The sequence below is a fragment of the Anas platyrhynchos genome, chromosome 4 (assembly GCF_047663525.1).
Source record: "Anas platyrhynchos isolate ZD024472 breed Pekin duck chromosome 4, IASCAAS_PekinDuck_T2T, whole genome shotgun sequence".
Lineage (NCBI taxonomy): Eukaryota > Metazoa > Chordata > Aves > Anseriformes > Anatidae > Anas > Anas platyrhynchos.
Window position 1 is genome coordinate 18,272,338 of NC_092590.1, and position 20,320 is coordinate 18,292,657.

General features: G+C 43.3%; 1 protein-coding gene and 1 long non-coding RNA gene across 17 annotated transcripts in view; one reads left to right on the forward strand and one right to left on the reverse strand.

The window, feature by feature from the left end:
- Positions 1-20,320, forward strand: part of LOC106014628 (uncharacterized) — a 78,369-nt gene that overhangs the window by 57,141 nt on the left and 908 nt on the right. For 5 of the 7 annotated variants that reach the window (XR_011809334.1, XR_011809336.1, XR_011809340.1 and 2 more), the window contains 3 exons: positions 9,516-9,632; positions 16,936-17,093; positions 17,774-19,448. This is a non-coding gene — a long non-coding RNA (uncharacterized lncRNA). Of the gene's footprint in view, positions 1-9,515; positions 9,633-12,754; positions 14,739-16,935; positions 17,094-17,431; positions 19,449-20,320 lie in introns of those variants that run through there. The other 2 variants (XR_011809335.1, XR_011809339.1) reach the window with 2 other exon arrangements.
- Positions 1-20,320, reverse strand: part of SLC4A4 (solute carrier family 4 member 4) — a 235,204-nt gene that overhangs the window by 35,079 nt on the left and 179,805 nt on the right. For all 10 annotated transcript variants that reach the window (XR_011809315.1, XM_072038017.1, XM_038178960.2 and 7 more), the window contains 7 exons: positions 20,015-20,102; positions 18,413-18,567; positions 17,835-17,948; positions 16,113-16,287; positions 10,949-11,082; positions 6,395-6,666; positions 1,001-1,071 (listed from right to left, as the gene is read on the reverse strand). Coding sequence is in view for 9 of the 10 variants with exons in the window: in XM_072038017.1 (XP_071894118.1) it covers positions 1,001-1,071; positions 6,395-6,666; positions 10,949-11,082; positions 16,113-16,287; positions 17,835-17,948; positions 18,413-18,567; positions 20,015-20,102 (1,009 nt within the window). In the remaining variant the exon portion in view is untranslated. The remainder of the gene's footprint in view (positions 1-1,000; positions 1,072-6,394; positions 6,667-10,948; positions 11,083-16,112; positions 16,288-17,834; positions 17,949-18,412; positions 18,568-20,014; positions 20,103-20,320) is intronic.

Genomic DNA, 20,320 nt, shown 5'->3' on the forward strand with positions numbered 1-20,320 from the left:
CACCATGTGAGGGAAATCTGGAAAAGCTAGTGCTAGCCACAGAAAATCAAAGACCGGGATAGAAACAGGACCTTCCAAACGAAGGGCTGGCACCACTGGTGTCATTACAGCTCTGGACACCATGAGGTTTGCACATGAGGATCCTACTAATCCGCAGGGACATCCACGTGCTTCCTGCTGACACACACAGCTCCATTGCAAGACAGAGGCCACCATGCACAAGTCATTACTGCTGTCCAACTGTACACGTGGTGTTCTGTATGTGGTACTACAAGAAATCTTTGGAGGATAAATTGCGGTGTAACATTTTCGTAGTGTCACAGGCAAAGGGGTGTGTGTGTCAGTGCAAGGATTTTCTTCATGTGATCAGTTACCGATCTCTTTGGCCCAGCAGAAACACTTCCTCATAGACTTCCAAGACTCTGTCCTTGGAAAGGTGTATTTTAAGACAAAAATGTAAAATGCAGAAGTGGGAAAGAGAAATCCATTGTGAAAACAGGCAGCAGATTTCCTGGCGAACTACGAAGAAGCCCATGAACTGCACTTTCAATCAATGCCACTGGAAGGAACAGCTGAAATAAAACTAAGCTGTAAAGTGCTTGCTCTGTCATACCACAGCTCAGTGAGGAGAGCAGGGTTGGAAGCTGTCCTCGGTTTCAACTGTGCAAGCTTTTCTTACGTCAACACTCTGGAAGGTCATGGCCACAAACTGCCAGGTTACAGGAGGACATGTTCCCAAAGGAAGGTTGGAACAGCACTACCAGAATAAATACCTATTAAATTTTCCCAATTTTGGGACTGCCAGTTGATTCTATTTAACATAAAAAAAAATTAGTAAGAATTTCCTCTCTTGCTGTTGTGGCTGGCCTGCTGCTTAAACACTGTCACTTTGCAGAGTGAAAGCATGAGCGATGGAGGGATGCCAGCTCCCATTTCTTCCCCAGTCACCAAACACCACGCTGATGTTTTCAAAGCCTGCCTTCCTAGAAGCCTCACTTACCATCTCGACAGAGGAATAGGGCAGCCCATCAGCTGACGGCACAGTTGTCCCATTAAATAACGAGCTATTATCTGAAAGAGAGAACAGAAAAAGAATACTGAGAGCACGGTGTCAAAACGGCCCGGAAAGAAAGCAAATCTAAGCTCTTAAATCATTCGTTATTCCATCGTGGTAAAGCAGCAACAGAGAATATTTGCAATCTCTTTTCTCAAGTAAAGAGTCAAAAGTGTTTTTTTGGAGTGACTCAAGAGCAATGGTCATAAGTCTTCAAAAATGGAAAAAGAGTAAGGGAGACAATTCAAAACTAAACTAACTGGGATGGTGTTTTTTTTTTTAATTCATTGTAAATAACAAAAACAGAAAGACAACCTACTATTTTGTGTTCTTGCAGTACTTTCCCAATGATTTCTGGATTAAAATGAACACAGAACTCTCATAGCTATTAATTTAAGATCATATACATCCTCAAAATATCAAGAAAAGCAAAACGCATCACAGAATGTGGCACAATCCCACTTTTTGGCTTTAAAAATAGATAAGTTTTTGTAATTACCATGATAAAGATCATTTATTTTGCTAAAAAGGGGAGACATACACTGTGACATAGTTGCATGTTTTCCTTTTGTATTCATAGGATCATATATGAGCTATATTTAAAAATTCAGTTAGAAATGCCATCTTGCCTAAAAATTGGCTCGTCAAGTATGTCCCCCCATTTTATTTAAATTTCGCAAGTACTTCTATGTCTGGTAGCAATATTAAGGTTCTGTTAAAATACGGTATAGGGCACATTTGTTTAGCTGGAGAAAGTGTAAGTGTGCGCATCTTTGACACTACTGAAATCATAATAGGGTCTAGATAACTAACAACAACATTAAATGTAGGCAGCCTCCCAGACCCTTGTAACATCTCATGATTCTTGTCAAGACATCAATTTGCTATGCCTGGAAGCAGAATCGCAGATTTTGGTGCTGGCATCTTCCCTGCAACGGCACCGATCTCTTTAGAAAGGCCTGGTACAGAAATGCTGAGTGGCCAAGGGACTCTTTAACCCCGAGGACACCAGTTGGGTGTGAGAACTGAGCCAAACCATAAGCCATGCTACAAGGATGGAGCTGAGCCTGTAAAATGCTGCAAGCCTTTTCTGGAGACATCAGGCCTGAGAAGAGATGGTTAATGCAGTGTTTTGTGCTCTTTTTCTGACATCTTGTCAAATCAAAACTCTCTCCAGAGGCATGACCGATCAGGTAAAAAACCCTCCGTATAGAAAAGTTTGTCCACTCTGAGCAGACAGGTGCAGCATGGTGAGTTCAACAGGAGTGTCAGCACTGTCACACCAGAACCAAAAAACCTGCAGCAAGCACACAGCCTTTATGCTTTGCCAGATACTCCAGCCTCAGAGGGCCTCCCTGCCTCGCTGCCTGCTCCACTCCTGTGTGATATCACAGGAACGCACAGTGTCAGCAAAATCTAAAAATCTCTTTCTTTTTTTTTTTTTTTCCTCCCCAGAATGCACCAAGAGTGCAAAGGGCTACTTTTGCTGCTTCTGATTTCTCCACTGGTACACAGAGAAACTTTCTGCAGCTGTCCTTTTAACTCCAGCTCTGACTAGTTGCTATGTGGATGATAATGTTCCTGAAAGTGGATGGAGTGTGTTTCTGTGTTTAAACTTCTCCACCCACATTATAAAACAGTGAATGTTTGCTCAAAGACACAGACTGGAGGTACAGGGATCAAAGGGAAGCCCCTGCATGGCACACTGTTTAATTATTTCCAGAGCACACAAAAATCCCATCAGTGATTTCAAAGGCATTACTTTAAGGTCCTGTGCGATGTCCTCCTACACGCCTGAACTAATGGCCATTTGGCCCTAAATGAAAAAAAATTCCTCACCTTCTCCAAAACATGGGCAGCGGCATGACATGCAAACTCTGTGATGGAGCAACCCTGAGGGACCCAAACACTCCCAGCGAGTTAGCACCCTGCCAGATAAACCAAGAAAACTAGAACGTGTCCGTAGGAACACCAATGCAACAGCATCCGTACGAGCAGTGGCAGCACGCACAAGCTGGTGGCCTGCCCAAGGCCCTGCAAGTGGGCTGAGAAGCAACTGCCTGCCCCAGAAGGCATGATGGGGTGGGTGAGATGCTGCTCTGCACCCTCCTCAGGTCTCTGTTAGCGGGAGCGCACGCAGAGCACAGTGCAGAAGCTGAGCAATGCAGGCTGGGCACTGATGTGAAGCCTCTGGTGCCAGATCTCAATGACAGAGATTAAAGACAACTGTAAAAAGCCTGAATCAGAGCATGAGAGAAGAACAGCCAGCTGTAGTGTGACAAAGGCAATACAGCTTTACCTGCACTTACTTTGAGGAGGGGAAAAAAAAAAAAGCACACAGAAAATCTCCCCTTGTCCCCAGCACAACCTCTGACAGCTTATCAGCCACAGCTAATAACACCTCCAGCAGCGATGTATGTTATCTGCATTATAGGAGGAACACTGGAAAGCAATTGCCTGCTACCACATTACACATCATTTCCTAGAACGGGGCATGCCCTTTTGCTAATCTGCCATTTGCCTGTTTATTCCTTTTCCTGATATACGAGAGAAAGCCTGCAAACTTTCAGGGGGTAAATATTCTCAAAAATGGTAATTGATGTCCTAATGGGCTTCTGATACCTGCTTGCAAAACCTGCAACCTTTTCAGTCTTGAGCTTTGTTTTGAAGATGTTCACGATACAGCTGGGATTGGAGCTCTCCTTGGATTACATTCAGAACTTGCTTACGCTGTGCATCCTCCTCAATGAATTCACCTCAGAGCCAGAGAATAAACAACACACACAGCTGCTGGGGCACAATTCACCATTTCCCTGAGCCTTGTGTGGCCACCAACACCATGCAGAGCAGGTAGAAATACCCTGGAAAACTAACGATATTCTGCTTCTACATTACAAAATGCACGACATGGAGAATGAGGCCACTTCCATTTTGTGTATGAAATGTTATGGGCTGACTCCTATTGCATGTCTATAGGTATGGAGACAGAGAAATGCATTAGCTTCAAAAAAGAACAAACCAAGAGGTGCTGTGGAACCCTTTCTGAAAGCATTTAGCTTGGGTTGTTTCCTGGCTGTTGTCTGTAACTTTGCTGCTGATACCTGTTGCATGGCAGGAGAGAGAACTTCCTCTGTAACTGTGATGATGAGCAGCTGATGTGGAAAGCTGCCTTTTCGTAAGGAGAAGGAATTAAATTTGTGCTGTCTTTTGCTTATGGATGCTGTCTGGGGTTATGCACGGACACGGCTATACAGATAGGTGTGCATGCAGTATTTCAGTCCTGTGAAAGGTGCTGAACTGTCCCCAACCGAAGGATAAGAACAGCAGAAGGGCCCATCTACTGCCACTAGTTCTGTGAATACCTTAACCCCAGCAATCTGCACAAGATTTCTTCCAGCTTGTTTTAGATTGAGTTTAAATATGGGATCACTGTTTGCTGCTCTGTTCCAAGACAGTTTGTTGTTTCCAATCTGCTCCCTCAACTTTGGCAGCCTTTGAAACTCAGACATTACTCATACTGCTAAAGCCTTCATGCCTGAGGTGCCACAGACTCGCACAGGTCTATGCAGGAGTGGTTGGTGTGTCTGGAGAGATGGCCCGGAGGGCTACATGTACAGATCGCTGTCTGTATGGCCAGTATTACGTGCTCACTCTTCCTATTCAAGATTTATTCAGTGTTACTTGAAAAACTAAGGAAGAAACATTTGAAGATGAGCTTCCTTCCACCCTCCTGATAAAGTCCCAGATAATACAGCCAGCGGGCTCAACTCCATCCACTGCCTCATGCCCAGCATGCGGTGCACTGCTCCCTCCTTAACTCTCCTGTTTCAGGAGACCTAAGTTCATCGTGCTCAACTACTGGCCCAGCCCTGCCCAGGGCGAGACGTGGTGGGGTTGGCACTAAGAGCTGGGACCTCGCACACAGATGTAAGGGTGCATGTGTGCATATGCATGCACAAGCACCCAGTGAAGCCAGACTTCCACTGTGTGAAACTTCTGCTCTGACTACACAGACACATCACGCAAAGCTATGGGAATTGCTTGATTTCAAGTCATCTTTACCCTCTGAAACAAACATCTGGCTAGGAGGCAAAAAAGACAAAAAGAGCATGATGGCAGTAAGGGGCTGTGGTAATGTGCTGTTATCAAACAACATACGCTAATCCTCCCACCACTTGCTTAGAAGGTAAGGATCAAGATTGCATTTCTGGGCACAAATCTGTTACAAAATGAAACAACAACTGTGGATTTCTGCCACATGCTCTGTTTCCTCTTCACGTTGGAGCTGTACCGCTACATTTGCCCTATGCTGTGGGTCTGTGCCCTGGGCACTCATTTGGGAAACTGAGACATTTGTTGCAGCATTGCATGGTTCAGGAGAGACACAATTGGCTGACCCATTGAGCCACCAAGAGAGAAAGCGCCCTGCCATTCAGATGAAAGCAGAATCAGACTTAGCATTGGGTGCTTGCAGTGACTGTGCATTTAATAACTAATGTAAGCACACGGTTTATATGGATCCAGTTCCTCACACCTCCTGCAAAGAGGCAGCTAGCAGCAGCCAGATGCTTTTCCTGTTTGGCAGGTATGCCAAGATAACCTGAAGTTTACTTTGAGTACAAACCAAGTTTCTTACTCAGTCCTCATTGTTTGAAGAATCCTAGGACTGGTTACAACTTCCCTAGCAGTAACAGCCAGCATGCTTCTGTTTGTATTTGGGTTTTGTAACCTTTTGTTCCCGGTTGTATTGCCAGATCTATACGTATTCTGGCTATGCTTGCCTTGCGGCCCACGCTCTAGCGATAGGCTAAACTGATGGATATATTTCCCTTCCACTCTAATGAGGAATTGTTTGTGCTTTTCCACTCATCCACAGCCAAAAGGTGCAAAACCGCCCATGTTTGGGTAACGCCCTGAATAAATCCAGCTCCTACACTTGTCAAAATGGTACAGTAGATATCAGGAGTGACCCAAGCACCCCGGCAGTGACCTACCCTTCACTTCTCACCCTTCACAGGCTTCTCAGAGGGATGCTGCTCAGAATTAATGGCCACAAGGATGTGAGGAGACACAGGTACAGAGAGAGCTTCTCTGCTCTTAACAGCGTTCACATGAGGAATGCCAGAAAGGTTGGCTAGAAAAAAATTCCAGTTGGCACTTGGGGTGAAATACATCCCTCAGCTTGAAAATAAAGCAAAGATGGGCTACCTGAAGAAAACTGATAAAGAATTAATCTACCACATTATTATCTGGGCCACGGCACAATTTAAAAACAACACAAAACAACACAAATGAGATGTTCTGTCTGCAAATTGGAGAGCCAATAAAACATTCTCTTACCTGGACCCAGTGGTTCACAGGCACAAGAGAAATGTGTGATATAATCCACCTTGAACTCCGAGTTGATTGGGTAATAATCTGCCAGCTTGATCATCTTCTTGAAAGCATCGTAAATGAAGATGAAGCTAATAAGGGAGGAGAAGCCTTCTTCGGTGAAGCGTGTGAAGTACTTGACCAGGAAGCTGGCATCAGTAGCAACAAGAATGAGACACTGGAAGGCTGACCAAAGGCCAATCCAGAGACGAAACTCCAGGTAGTCAAAATCATTGTCTCTGCAACAAAACAGTGGAAGCAGGAAAGGAAAATATCAAGGATTAGATAAATTCATACAGAATTGCACTTTCTAGTGAGAAGTGGAAGAAGAATGCGTGGACTCTGGGACCTGGCCATATTTAGACTAAACAAAAGTGTTCCCAAGAGCTAAGCTCTGTTTTCAGCCAGTCAACTCCGCACAAGTACCTCGTGCAATTTAATAGCTGAGGTAGCAGAAAAGCTTGCACAAGTGATCATTCTTGCTTCCACCTCCACTGTTAAATGTTACCAATGAATTCAAGCTCTTCCTAGGCTTCCCAGGACAAATCCTCCCTTGGCAAAGACACACAGAGTTGTAAAGGCCCAACTATCCAGCTGCACAGCCCAAGAGCAGCTGAACTCAGACAGCCTTCCACCAGATGAAGATGTAACCACAGTTTACAAACCTCCTTTAGAAAAGCAATTTCCTGCCAAGCCTCCCACTCAGGAGCCTGCATTTCCACGTCTCATGCTCTTACATTATCTCAGGGAAGTACCAGCAGCACATAAAGAACCACAGAGCAGAAAATGACCAGCCCTTGGTGCCAGGATGTGGCAGGCTGCTGGGGGTGATGGGCTGAACCCTATCATTCCTTCCTGGGAAGTTTGTTTGCCCCTTGTTTGCTGCTCCAGACTGCCATACCCTAACAGCAGCAAGTCCAAAGGGAGGCTTTTAAGCCCGAAGAAATAAGAAAATCAAACAGCAAAGAAGGTAAGGCCGGGCCAAGGAGATTACTGACCATTCTGGGGAAAGGAGCTGGAGGAAGCAGGGCCAAGCCCCAGCCATAACAGCCGGCTGCTTTTCCATGGAAGCCAGGTAGCCCTGCCCTGCCCTGCCAGACCGCCGTGTGCAAAGGAAGGGGGGGAAGACAGTTTCTGTGGAAAGCCTCAGAGCAAAGTCTCTGACAGTACTGAAAAGCTGTGGAGAGGAGACAGAGCCCAGGAGTTTATCCTTTCTTTCCCCCAACAACCTGAGCACTTCTCTCTTAAAAATAAATAAATCAAAGGAGCAAAAGCCCACTTCAAAACACCTTAGGAATGCAGGCTGCACCAGATAACCACCCACAGCTCTGAAACATAACAGCATAAACGCAACTTCAAACCACTCTCAAAGGCATGAGAGAGAAGGGAATTGCTAGATGGCCCTGAAGACAAACCCTTCCAAGGCCTGTTTGCACTGGGAGGGAAGGCGCTGGTCAGCATCAGCTCCTCCCGAGGATTGAGAGTGCCTCAGGGGTGGCTTAGCTCCTAGCACCAAGGGTGGTTTTAGCTCAGTGGCAAAACAGCTGGCAGAGCAGCTGCAACCTGGCAAACAGGATGCCTTCAGAACAGGCAACAAGCTGCTTCTACTGTATATTCAAGTGCAAACTGCAGATGGACTCCCTCAAACTTGTAGTAATAGTGGAAAGTAACCTTACATGGCCCACGTGTGTGCTTTTACACACTATTTCCAGGAGTCGGAGAGACCCAAGTAGACGTGGTCTGACTCGGTGTGCTGTTTACACACCTCTACCCTTTGTCAGCACTCAGCCACGGGCACTGAACCTTGCAGCAGTTTGGTACCGGGCTTTGGGATTCACCCAGCACCTACCCCATCCCCAGCAGAAATGCTGGCAGACAGAGGGGCTTGAGGACAATTTTCTACTGAATGGTATAAAACTGCAGAGTGGAGAACAAGCGTACCTGAACAGAGGGAACTGCACCTAAACAGGGGAAACTACAACCTCGTAACTGTAAAATTGGAGAAAATGCTGAAGACTAGGCAAGATCCCAGGTAAAGACTTGCTACTGCGCATTTCTGTGAGGATCCTGGGTTGATGTCATGTAGGCTAAGACAGTGTCAGGCATCTGCATTCAAAACAAGTCTCTGCAATGTTTTCTCCTTACTGTAGACAAAAAGCTTAGAGAGGGCTGCAGCCTTCTCACACAGAGCCTGACCTGGAAAGAGGAGTAAGGAGCAAGCAAGAAATAGAGTGATGATTTAGAAAAAGAGAAAGGAAAAAAAAGATCCCAGTGACAGCTCTCTGAAATATCCAGACTCGGTGTCTTAGAGAGAAGTAACCATTGTCCATCTGACAAGTGTGAAGAAGATGGGTGGCAGAAGCCCAGATATTGTCCTGCACCCAATTCAAGAAGCTTGAAAGTTTTGAACTATTTTGTTTTTACCCCTCAAACTTCCACAGCGGTTCTGAAACTTATAAAGCAAATGAAAATGCACAGGACATTTCATAACCTAAAGTAACCTAAGTCCTCAGTTCTTTAATTTAATCAGCAGCAAATTGAGTTTAAATTCAAATATAAGTGTTTTATTATATATTGCCAACCAAATTCTTCACAGCAGAGTTTTAATGTTTGATTTACCAAATGGGGGGAGGAGAGCAGAGAAATAGGATGGGATCTGCAGAACAGGACAATACAGAACTGCACTGTGCTAGTAATGAAGACCTGATCGTGATGTATTCTGAATTGCTTTTGGGAATGCTTGCTGTCATTCAACAGAGGCTTTCTTAGGTATCTGTACACACACTCTTTAAATGAATCAGTAGATGGGAGAACTTTCTCATTTTGCTCCCAGCAGGAAACAGGGTGTTGTGAATATGAACAACCACAAATGCATTATTGAAAATCACAGTACTTGATTCCAATTTCCTTGTGAAAATTTCCTTGAGAAAGAGTCCCTCAAAAAATCCTGCCCTTCTGCTCCAGCAGGTTGTTAGGACAATAGCTTTTATAACCACCACCTCCTCCTCTAGTTAAAAATAACCACCTCCTCCCTCCCAAAGCCACAGGAAGTTTTTTTCCATCTTGCTTTTTTTTTTTTTTCTTCCAGGTGCAGCACCTGGGCAGACCTGCAAAGCAGACACAAACAGGACATGATTGTGCAGACAGTGCCAAGGACAACGGCAGTCCCAGAGCCAGGCAGGAGGAGACAGCACACTGTTTTAAGGTACAAGAAGTCTCTCCCTGGCATCCTTGACTCCAAGATGAACCTCTGCCTGTGTTGGTATAAATATGGCTCTAATGAAGCCAGAATTGGCTCTTCAAACCCAATAATACTGATTAAAATAGCTTTGACAGTGTGGCACAAGAATCAGACCGTGCCCATTGCACCCCGAGTTGTAGGACATTTGCAGACACAGCTTATGCTGCCACAGGCATTATCAATGGAGTTTAGGAACCAGATGAAGTGGCATCATGTGTAAAAATACTGTCTGCTTTCCAGAAGCTCTGTACCTCAGAAGACTTTTCTGATGTGTAGGGCTTTCATAGGAAAAGCACGGTCATATTGCATCTGCTCAATTATTTCTGAATAAGTACCCACATAGCCCACATGTAATGAAGAAGGAGATTAAAGAGCCAGTCCTGTAGTATACCTCCTGCCTTATTGCAACCTGCAGCCATGTTTATCTTAGTAATTCAATAGCCATTTTCTAAAAATAACTACAATTGGCAAAAGATCTGTTCCACATAATGGGTGACTGCTTTTGAAAGAAAGCTCAGCAACACCAATCCAAAAGCCTTTGATTTTTTGTCCTGCAATATAAGTATTTGTGGTGTTGTGAACTCTCCCTGATGGGTGAAAAGTGGGCCATGAGATCTGGAGTATTTTCTGTATAACCCAACGTTATCTATTTTCTAAACACCCTCCACAATATCAGTAGTCCTACAAGTAAAGTTACCAATGAATATGCTGATGCCGTTAGGGATTCTCATTATATTTTCCCAGCATTGCAGATACGGAAATAACAAATGAGAACACCTAATAGAACAGGCTTCCCCTTAGCACAGCATATGTGCTAATGCTGTTAGGAGGGAGCAGAACTGCTTTATGCTAGTTAAAAGACAAAAAAAACAAACAGAAGCATTTAATGCAGCACAACTCCACCTAGGAATTCTGGGTACAGAGTTGTGTAGCTGTTTATATCATAGGTACTTTTATTAGTTATAGCAATTACTTCAAATGAATACTAATTTAAGGACAAGTTTTTGGTAACCTGGTGACCTCAGGGATCCTGTTAGGGAAATCCCTGAGGGCTGGAATTGCTTTCTTTGCTCTCACTTGGCAGTGCTCGGTGGTACACATGACTGTGAAAATCTCAGAGATGACAGCAGTGCAGTCTCAACAAGGAAAAAAGCGATGTTTCACTTCATGCACTAACCCCCCTCCTTCCCCACCACAAGCCATCTTGTTCCCTAACTAGTATTTTATTAGTGTGAGACATTACTCCCCTCCTCCCGCCCACCCTTCACCCTTTCACTTACTTGCTGAAGTTAAAGAGAAGCCGTTCAAAGACAAGGACAGGTCCCGTGCTGCTCAAAATTGTGAGCGGCTGACCAGCAAAAAGGCAAAATATCGCTCCGGTGACTGCTGTGCCCAGAAAGCTCTCCAACACACCCTGTGGTAGACATAGTGGAGATGTTAGTTCTACTGAATAACCCTTTCTGTTAGCACTGCTGCAAGAAAATCAGTCGTTCCAGCAGTGACTTGCAGTGTGCTGTATGCTGCTATGTCCGAGACTAAGGGAAGACCATCTTCAGTCCTCTCCTGCAGCCACACAAAAAGGCATTCATCTCGACAGTTCACACTTACCCAGGATAACCACCAACCCCCATAGTTATTTCTGAGGCCTGGAGTTTAATAACGCTATATTTTATCTTTGATAAAGGAAATAATGTGTTTTCAAAGAGGACTTAAAAGGATATGAGAACTCACTGAAGATCTCCCACATCTTTGACAGTAAAGGCACACATGGCTCAGACAGGGCAGAGCATGGCTAAAGAGCAGTGCTGGTGCCCTCCAGAACATCAGAGGGCTTTTTATTTCCTTCCTCCAAAAGAACAGATACACCTAAATGAACAAAATGCCTCTCTTTCAAATAGTTTTTCTAGTAAGTGAGACACGAACCAAACAAGGCTACTTCATCCAGCAGTCATGTGTTGAGACCCAAGTTCATCAGATGTCACCAGCAAGTAATAAATTCCATGTATAATGGACTCTGCAATTACCTTTGGCACGTGTGGCAAAACAGCTTCACTGGGGAATGATAAATGAGTGTGCTTGATGTGTTCTTGGATTTTCATCTAAACTATAGCTGGGCAATATCTATTTTTAAAATGCAAGCTGCGGGTGCAATATAAATGTCGTATTTTCTTGCCAGTAACATGATTATTGACAGAGCATCCATCATTTAACAAAAAAGGCAAAAATAGATGGACCTAACCTCATTTGCTCTTCTGCAAACTAATCTGCAAGATACATCTAGCGTTTAAGCGCTAGCGTTAAGCGCTCTTCAACTGAAAACTGAACCTAGACTCTATATTTAGGCTGTGTTTGTCACTCTTACTGAGAGCAGTTACCCAACAACCAGGGGCAGATTTCAGCATAGACTTAAATGCCTCACTGTGGTTGCGTCTGAATCAGCAGCCTGAATTCTGCACGTGCTACGCAGCCAGCAATTAGAAATTGCTGATCCTTCTCTCCATCCATGACAGACTGCAGGGTTGGGGCTGCAGTTTTTCTGACTTATCAGTGGTAACGCAAAGAATTTAAGTTTTGTGGCTCTATTTCTTGGAAAGACCCAACTTTCTGTTTACAGTGAGAAAAGTATATTCATACCATCACATGTCAAACCAGGATGTCACTATGTAGAGCAGAAAAATTTTATCTACTGAATTACTAGCAGAACTTTCTATGAAGCCATCAGGAAGTATTTTTCTGGCCACATACCTGATCTCAAAATATCAGCAACCAGGTAACTGCTATTGCAGGCTAATGAAAGCACCAGTAAGGCAGCTGTGCAGAGAAGCAAATAGCAGGAAAATTTAAAAGCAGTCTGGTTTCTGCCACGTGTTCAGTCACCTGTCAATCTAAGAAAACTACCGATGTGAGCAGTGGATGCAAACAACCTTGCCTTGGCAGGAGGTGCCATTCTTGGTCTTTTCCATTCCTAACTACTATTGGTAAAGCCCATCATAACAGCCATGTCCTTGCAGGGGTCAGAGCAAGGGAGATCTGCTTGCTGTACTACCGTACAAAGATTGCACTTTTTTTTTTTTTTTTTTTTACAGGGGATAGAGACGAGAGCCTACAAGCATTTGCTTGTTGCCTTTGGGGGACTTGTGAGGATGAGACAATTGCTCTCAGCAAAAGGAATGGCATTCGTGCAGCTGATCCCCCTTCGCTCCTTCTGCATTACTCACAGAGGGCCCTCACGGCCAGTGCATCTGGAATCTCTTTTCCCCTGCATTCTTCCACATGTCTGCAGCTAAGAATAGTGTCTTTTCTCAGAAACATAAAACTCTGAAGTGAGCTTTTAAAGAAACGTTGGCCATGTCAGGCTCTCCAGGACAGACAGCATGGCCCAGGCAATTGGAGCGCCTGATCCAGGGGTGGTCACATAACTGTTTACAAGAAACAAGAAGCACAAATGTGGCAGTCTCAAAATTACTGTGTTCTATAAAGACAAAATGTTTGGGAGGAAAATTTTTACAGGCTGCTGCTCAGACGTAGAAGCTGATGTAAACTAGTAGTCAATGAAGCTCTGCCAATGTGAAAACATCCTGGGGAAGATGGCCTGTGACAAAGAGCTCTCTCTTTGTCTCTTCACAACACTGGAGCCTCCTGTGAAGGCCAGGTCTTGCCCCTGCATTACTTTCCCTGCCTTGCATTTTTGGCTGTGAAGATTCAGTGCAGCTCACTCTGTTGGATGCCTTGCAGAAAAGCACACTTCTGAATTAACTTCATCCACTGCAGAAATACAAAATGGTTTGAAGAACACTTGATATAAACCCGGACTCTGATCCCACTGAACAGCTCCCTGGAGGAGCAACTTTAACTGGGTAGCTTGGGACATTTCACTCAGATTGACATTACAGGAGCATTTGAGCATAAAGAACACACAATTTTACTCTTCTGCTTAAAACCAGCAGCCAAAGACCTTTCCAGACTCCCACAGCAGCCAAGGAAACCCAACTCCTTTTCAAACAAGGGTGGTGAATAAAGGCTTGTTGAATGGAGATGGCCAAAGAAAAGCCAGTTGTGCCCGGACTCTCTAAACCTTGGACCATCAGCAAAATGAAATACACCCAGTTTCTCTGAACAATTTCAAATCACTTACATAGGATTGCTCTGAGTCTGTGAAAGCTTTCAACATATCTGCAACTATGAGGAACAGGTTCAGCAGAGAAATTTTAGAAAGACTGAATTAAACAAGGCCCCAAAATGTATGAACAGGCCAATTTTAGCTCTGCAAGCTGCTACGCCTGGAGAGAAATATCTGAGAGGCTAATCCCTCCTCACTGAGAACACACATCTGAGAAGCAAGGGACAAAACATTCAGCAGGACTTCTGTGTTTTCTTTCTGCTTCTCCTGGAATTTTTGTCATAAACGGCTACGCTGTGTTTATATTTGCTCCAGAACTTCCCTGTTACCAAAGTGATATTTTTAAATGCAAAGCATCAATGGTTTCCCTTTTCACCACGGAGAATAAATCACTGAGCTCAAAACAGGCTGTTCCTGCAGCTTTTGTCTTTCTAGGGACCTGCTATTTTTTTTTCTTCTTCTTTTTTTTTTTTTTTCCTCTCTGAGCAGTAGGGAAATTCATGCTGGGTTTTATCTACTGCAGAGGAAAACTATGAACCAAATGCAGTGTTTTCTCTTTCACCTTTCTCCCACATTGCGTCTCCCCTCTTATACAGCTCAGTCTCAATAATATTTTGGTGAAATGAGACTGTCATGTTCAACAGATTGACTGCCAGAATAAATCAGAGGAAGGTCACGTACTCAAGATATAATCACATCGAGAAGGTTTATGAGGTTCTTGGAAGAACTTCACCCCAGCAGAAGAGACGTGGAAGCAAAAAACCTTTATGCATCAATCCCTGGCAAATAGAAGACAGCAGAGGGGTCCTCCCAGAACCCAGGGACTGCCAGCTCTTCTCCTGGAGGCCTACCTTGTTTTATCTCTGCTTTCCTTCCCCGTTTTCTAATGTGGACCCTGGTAGCAGAAATTCTCCCAAGGAAAGTGGTTTTACCATTTGTAAGATGAATGACACATTTCCAAGTTCTTGAAACAAAGAGTGCTTTTTTAATAATAATTTCTTGAGGGTTGTTTTTTGTCTGTGAGCACTAAGAACCTATACTGTCCGTGTTCCAGTGACAAAAATATTTTCCAACTTGACAGTAGACATTTACTGGATACAAAGGGATCAAGAAGGACTTTTTTGGCACAAGTACAAGATTATGTGCACTAAATTTGAATCAGGTAGCATTTCCCCTTCCTCTCCCTATTTTAAATATTGTACCATGTACAGCTACAGAGCAGGCAGGCATTCCCCTGCTGCTCTATGACAGAAGAGTGATCATCTATGGTGGGTCCTGGAGGCTTTTTCATTCTCTACTTCCATGTGCTATTATCTCTTTTTAAGGGCGTGCATCATGCATCTGTTCGCACAACTGCTGAGTAGCTGAGTTTTGGAAGTGGAAAACCGTATTTGTATGGGGAGAGGATGTTTGGCACTCCGCCAGCCACTGACTCTTCCTCTAGCCAGTAATTTATGATAAGGAAGTTGAGAGGTCTGGATAGATGCCCCCTTTTCTATGTTTGTTTAAATTAAATTTGCATAAATGAATAATTCAGTCACTTGCTACAAGCTTGATTATTGTTAGGACATTCAAACACGGCTGCATTGAACTGTCTAAATAAAAGCTCTTACATTTTCTTCCTCATAAAAAAAAAAAAAAAAGGAACTACTAAAGCACTCTCTCAGAGCATAATTCTGCTCTGTCAAACACAATCTAGAGCAGTGCTAAAACTAAATCCCTTCCTTTAGAGTTCATGTAAAACTGAGCCATGCCTTGAAGCCCCTACCTTTGTCTTTAGCACTGATCCATTTGGTCTCCAGATATGCAATATGCTTCCCAGAATCTGATTTTCCATTATCACAGAATTTGTATTTCTTAAGAACTTGCATTTTTTTCTGCTACCACATCACCTAATTCACTGCTTTCCTATGAATCTTAGTATTTCCTTTCTACCAGAGAGGCAGAAGTCCAGAGATTGCAAGAATCATGCAGAGAATACGGCGCTATGCTCTGATGACATGGAAAGTCTGAATCAGACTTAGTAAACTTAATTTGACTGAAACAGTACAACCAAGACAAAACACAGAGAGTAGATCCAAAGAACTTCTCTATATAGAAGGAGCAAGGATGCTAAATTCTCTGTTGCTTGGCCACCTTTCAAACACCATTTAAGGTAACTTTGTACAATTTTTCAAAGGACAGACATCCAACAGCAGAGAACGAAAGCCAGCTTTCAGTGGAAGAACGTGATACCTCTGTTAATTGTACCCAGAAGTCAGTTCTGACCGTAGATAGTATGACAAGTCAGCTCTGATTTGTTGCTTCTGATAGCTGCTGCTAACCTGCATGTTTTCTGTAGCATCACCAAGCAGTCCTCCAAAAGTGATAGCATTGGTCACTGTGGCCAGGTAAATGAAAAGAATGGCTGAAAGGGATTGGATATTTAAAGCATCATAGAAGTCACTGGCGAAGAACGGTGCTTTCCTCTTTATGTCTTTGATTAAGCCACCACAGAACCTGAAAAGACAAGCAAGAGGAGACTTGTGTAAAATGTTTTATGGTGAAAGTCACTAAGATAAGCAATGAGAAGCACTGCCAGAAGTGAAGGATGATCTGAAAGGAGTGAGGTCATCATGTTACATAAGTCTTATCACAGTGGCGATGATCCAGGGATATCACTGAGATAAGGTTTTAAAGAAAGATAGCATCTTGACCACGTGATGCTGCTGGATAGACAAATTTCAGAAACACAAGTTGTACTCATGCTTAAACAGACCACAAAAGTTTGCAGTTCAGGAAGCTGGTCTGTTTTTTTACAATTATATTGGTTGATGTAATAAAATATATTAACTCTAGTCTAAACCCTTGCCTAAATTTCTCCACATGGCAGACACAATGGTTGGGTGAGCCAAACAATCTGCTAAATGGAAAAAATGCTTCAACCTATTAACCAGAAAAAGAACTGGGAGTAAAAATGCAACTAAGTGAAATCATCTTGGACAGCAAAAGAGCTGCACTTCCAGACATTTTTTTTTATTATTATTATTTATTTATTTATTTTACAATCTAGGCAAAACAGTATTTAACTCTTAGGAACTCCATATAGCTCTGATTCTACTAAAATGAAAATTGTTTTTGTTTTGCCTCTTGTTCCCTTGCATACAGTTCACCACCAACACTAACTCACAGGTGTTTGACATAAACAACTCACAGGTGTTTGACACACCACAATTCAGCTGTCTCCTGGGCTATACACCGACCAGAAAACCCCACACCAGCATCGCTGCAGGACTGGTCAGACACTACGCAGAGCTACGGGGTGGGTAAGCACCTATTACATTCTGACCCAGAACGAGGACTTATTAATTGCCTTGTATGCACTACTGTATAAATTCAGGCTTTCAGATTTTTCCACTAGAATTTAGATATTCTGCTAAAACCTCAAAAAATATAGCATGGGAGGGAGGTCACAATAGCAACACAATAAATTGCCCCTGAAGTGCTGAGTGTGCTGTTTTACAGCCACCTGCATTCCCACTCCAGTGGACTTTTATGTGGCATAGAAACAGAGCAATAAAGCAGAGAGGAAGGCCTCAGGCTCTGTTACCTTATGTATTTCTATCCTATAAAAGCCTTCATCTATTCAATTGCACTGTAACAGGAATGTCTGGAAAAGACGACTTCACTGCTTCTGGCTAAAGCACTTCCAGCAATCTGAATGCAAAATGGAGCTGTACCTGCCACATTTCCATCCCTCACGGCTTTGTCTAACTTCACAGGCACACCGACTCTCAATAGCCAGCAAGTACCTTCTTTCATTTTTGAGTGCCTTATTTAAGATGCTTTGTAATTTGTCAGGGCTGGATTTCAAAACCATTCAGTCTCAAATTGGGCACTCAAAACCACATTTTCTGGGTATTCTGGGGGGGGTCACAGCTCAACCTGTGTAAATTCAAACAGTATTCTGGGGTGCATAGATGAAACGATGAAACTTTTCTGAAAGGTAAACATTGCCACTGTGGATGGATCTCACCAGCTCCATCATGCTGAGAAGTGTTACTGACCTGCCAGTTCGCTGCAATTCTTCACAGTCCCCATGGCCCCCACCGCCGTGTCCTCCGTCATGAGGCGTGTCTCCATTCATCTGCAGATTTTCTCCACCAGAGTACATGTTTTTCCTAAGCAAGAACACAAGCCAAGCTGAGGCTCAGCGCATTGCCTGATGGCTCCACAAAACAAAACACAGATAGAGTTCTGCCAGCCAAGAGTTAGACAGCCTTTCCTGAAGCCGTGTGATATGAAGGAGACTTGCAAGCTGGCCTACTGGCAGCCCGAATGGAACATAGCATGTTAGAAAGGGCAAGCAGAACCCCCAGAGTATCTGGATACTCGTTATATCATGTATATCATCGTGTCCCTGCACCACCACCCAAAAGGTACAGAACTGCAAGAACAACCTTCTCCACTTTATTAAGAAAGACCTTAAAATATCTCCAGTGCTTTCTAGAGAAGGAGGCACAGACACAGGTCACAGTGCAGTTACTTGATAAACCCACTGCAGCTTGTCTTCTTGCCAGCTTTTCAGAAGTGAGATGTGCTGTCCTTCATCACAGAGATAACCCTGCCCGTCTCCTGCCGGTACCTTTTATCTGAAGATGGAAGAGACTTGGGGGGCTCTATCCTAATGGCTGGATCCCATTCCCCAGGGGGGAGCACAATGACTTCATCCAGAAACTCATCGATGCCAGCAATCAGGTCCTGCCGGTCCCTGGCTTTATAGGCAATGTCGTGGAACACCTGTAAGGAAGGGAAAGACTCCATGTAGCAAAGCTTTGTGGCTTCTGTAGCCCAGACTCCATAGGCAGCTACTGAGTTTTACTCTATGAAAAAAAAAAAACTCATTAAGTCTCAAAAACCTCTCGAAAATGTATCAGGACACTTGTCACAAGGGTGCATGAACCTCAGGAAAGCCCTTTCTTTAGTTGTGCAATGACAAAGATTCTTTTCTTTAGCATTTCTGATTTTTAGCAAACTGCATTTTTAACCTTTGTCAGAAATGGTACCAAAGCAATTGCCTACTTCCTTCATTCAAAAAAAGATTTTTCCAATAAATAAAAGTGTCAATTATACTTTGAAAATACACTTTAACAATGACAATTTTTGTTGCTGTCTTCTGTGTCAGCCTATAAAAAAAAAAAAAAAAAAGGTTTGGTTTTTAATCTGTGAAATAGAAATGATGACAATATTTACTCCAAAGTAAAAACTAAGACATAAAACCTAGCTTTACTGAAAGGCCTTGTATTAGTATTAGAAGAGAGAATGAGAAAAGAGAGAAAAAAAAGAGCACTGATGCTGAATTTTACAGAAATCTTTTGGACTGCTTGGAGGGAAGGCAGACCAGCACATGAAATAAGACTTAAAAAACAAAAGAGTCAATGGTCAGGTAAGAGAGAACTTTGGAAACTTGATCATTGCTCCAAACACTGAGGGCATGGTGACAGAAAACAAAAGAGCTGGGACCAGGCGAGCGCTAGCTAAATGCACTGTACAGAAGCAGAAGATTGGGAGATAGCATGAAACAAACATAATGTAAATCAGCCACATATTCTCAGAGCCTAAGAGACACTGGAAGAAAAAAAGCTGTAAATGCATATGGAAAGCACAGTCATCTTACTGAGGTATGTGATTAACAAATAATTGCTAGCTACTCGTGGATAATACATAAGCACTGCATGAATTAAGAAGTGCTCTGGGATACAGTGCAACTCAGAATGATATATCCTGGGTGTAAACATTTCTGCAGTAATTACCTAGAGTGCAGCTGTGGGTTACTGTGATTGTAAAATGTGACACAAGACGCACACCGCAACGCAAGTCCATAGATTAATTCAAAATCTATTTAAAAGAACGATTGCTAGCAGGAAAATAAGCACAATGGACAAAATAGTTATTTATATATATAAAATAGTTAGTTCCCATAGTTATGCTTTTATAAAATCACGAAGGCAAATTAAATAGTTATGTAAACAGATGGAATTGTAAGTGACATCTGGGTATTTCAGCTGTATGTGCAGCCCACCCACAGGCGTGCTCCAGTCGGCTATGCTGGAGGAAAAGGTGTCATTAGTACTAGTGAAGTGATATCCAGGAGAACCAATTTCAGCAGGGGATGGCATGGGATAGGATGGGATGGGATGGGATGGTTCAGTTGGACATTCAGAGATCTGGTTGCAAAGGCACTTACCTCATCAGACATCAGGGTGGCAATGGCTCGGCCAATCTCATGATAGGATTTTGCTTTGCCCTTAGGTCCCAGTAGAATGAAGAGAAATCTGACAAAACATACCAATTGTTCCCATTTAGGATAGAAAAATGTATCACTTACTCCTTATACAGTACCTACATGTAAATTCAATTTAAAAAAAATAAAAAAGAAAGAAAGAAAAAAAAAGTTTTGCCCCTTGTTAGAGAGACCCAGTAGCTGCCAGTGGTTCATGACTCTGACTGATGTGAAAGGTAAGATCCTCACTGCTTTGGGCAGCCACAGAGG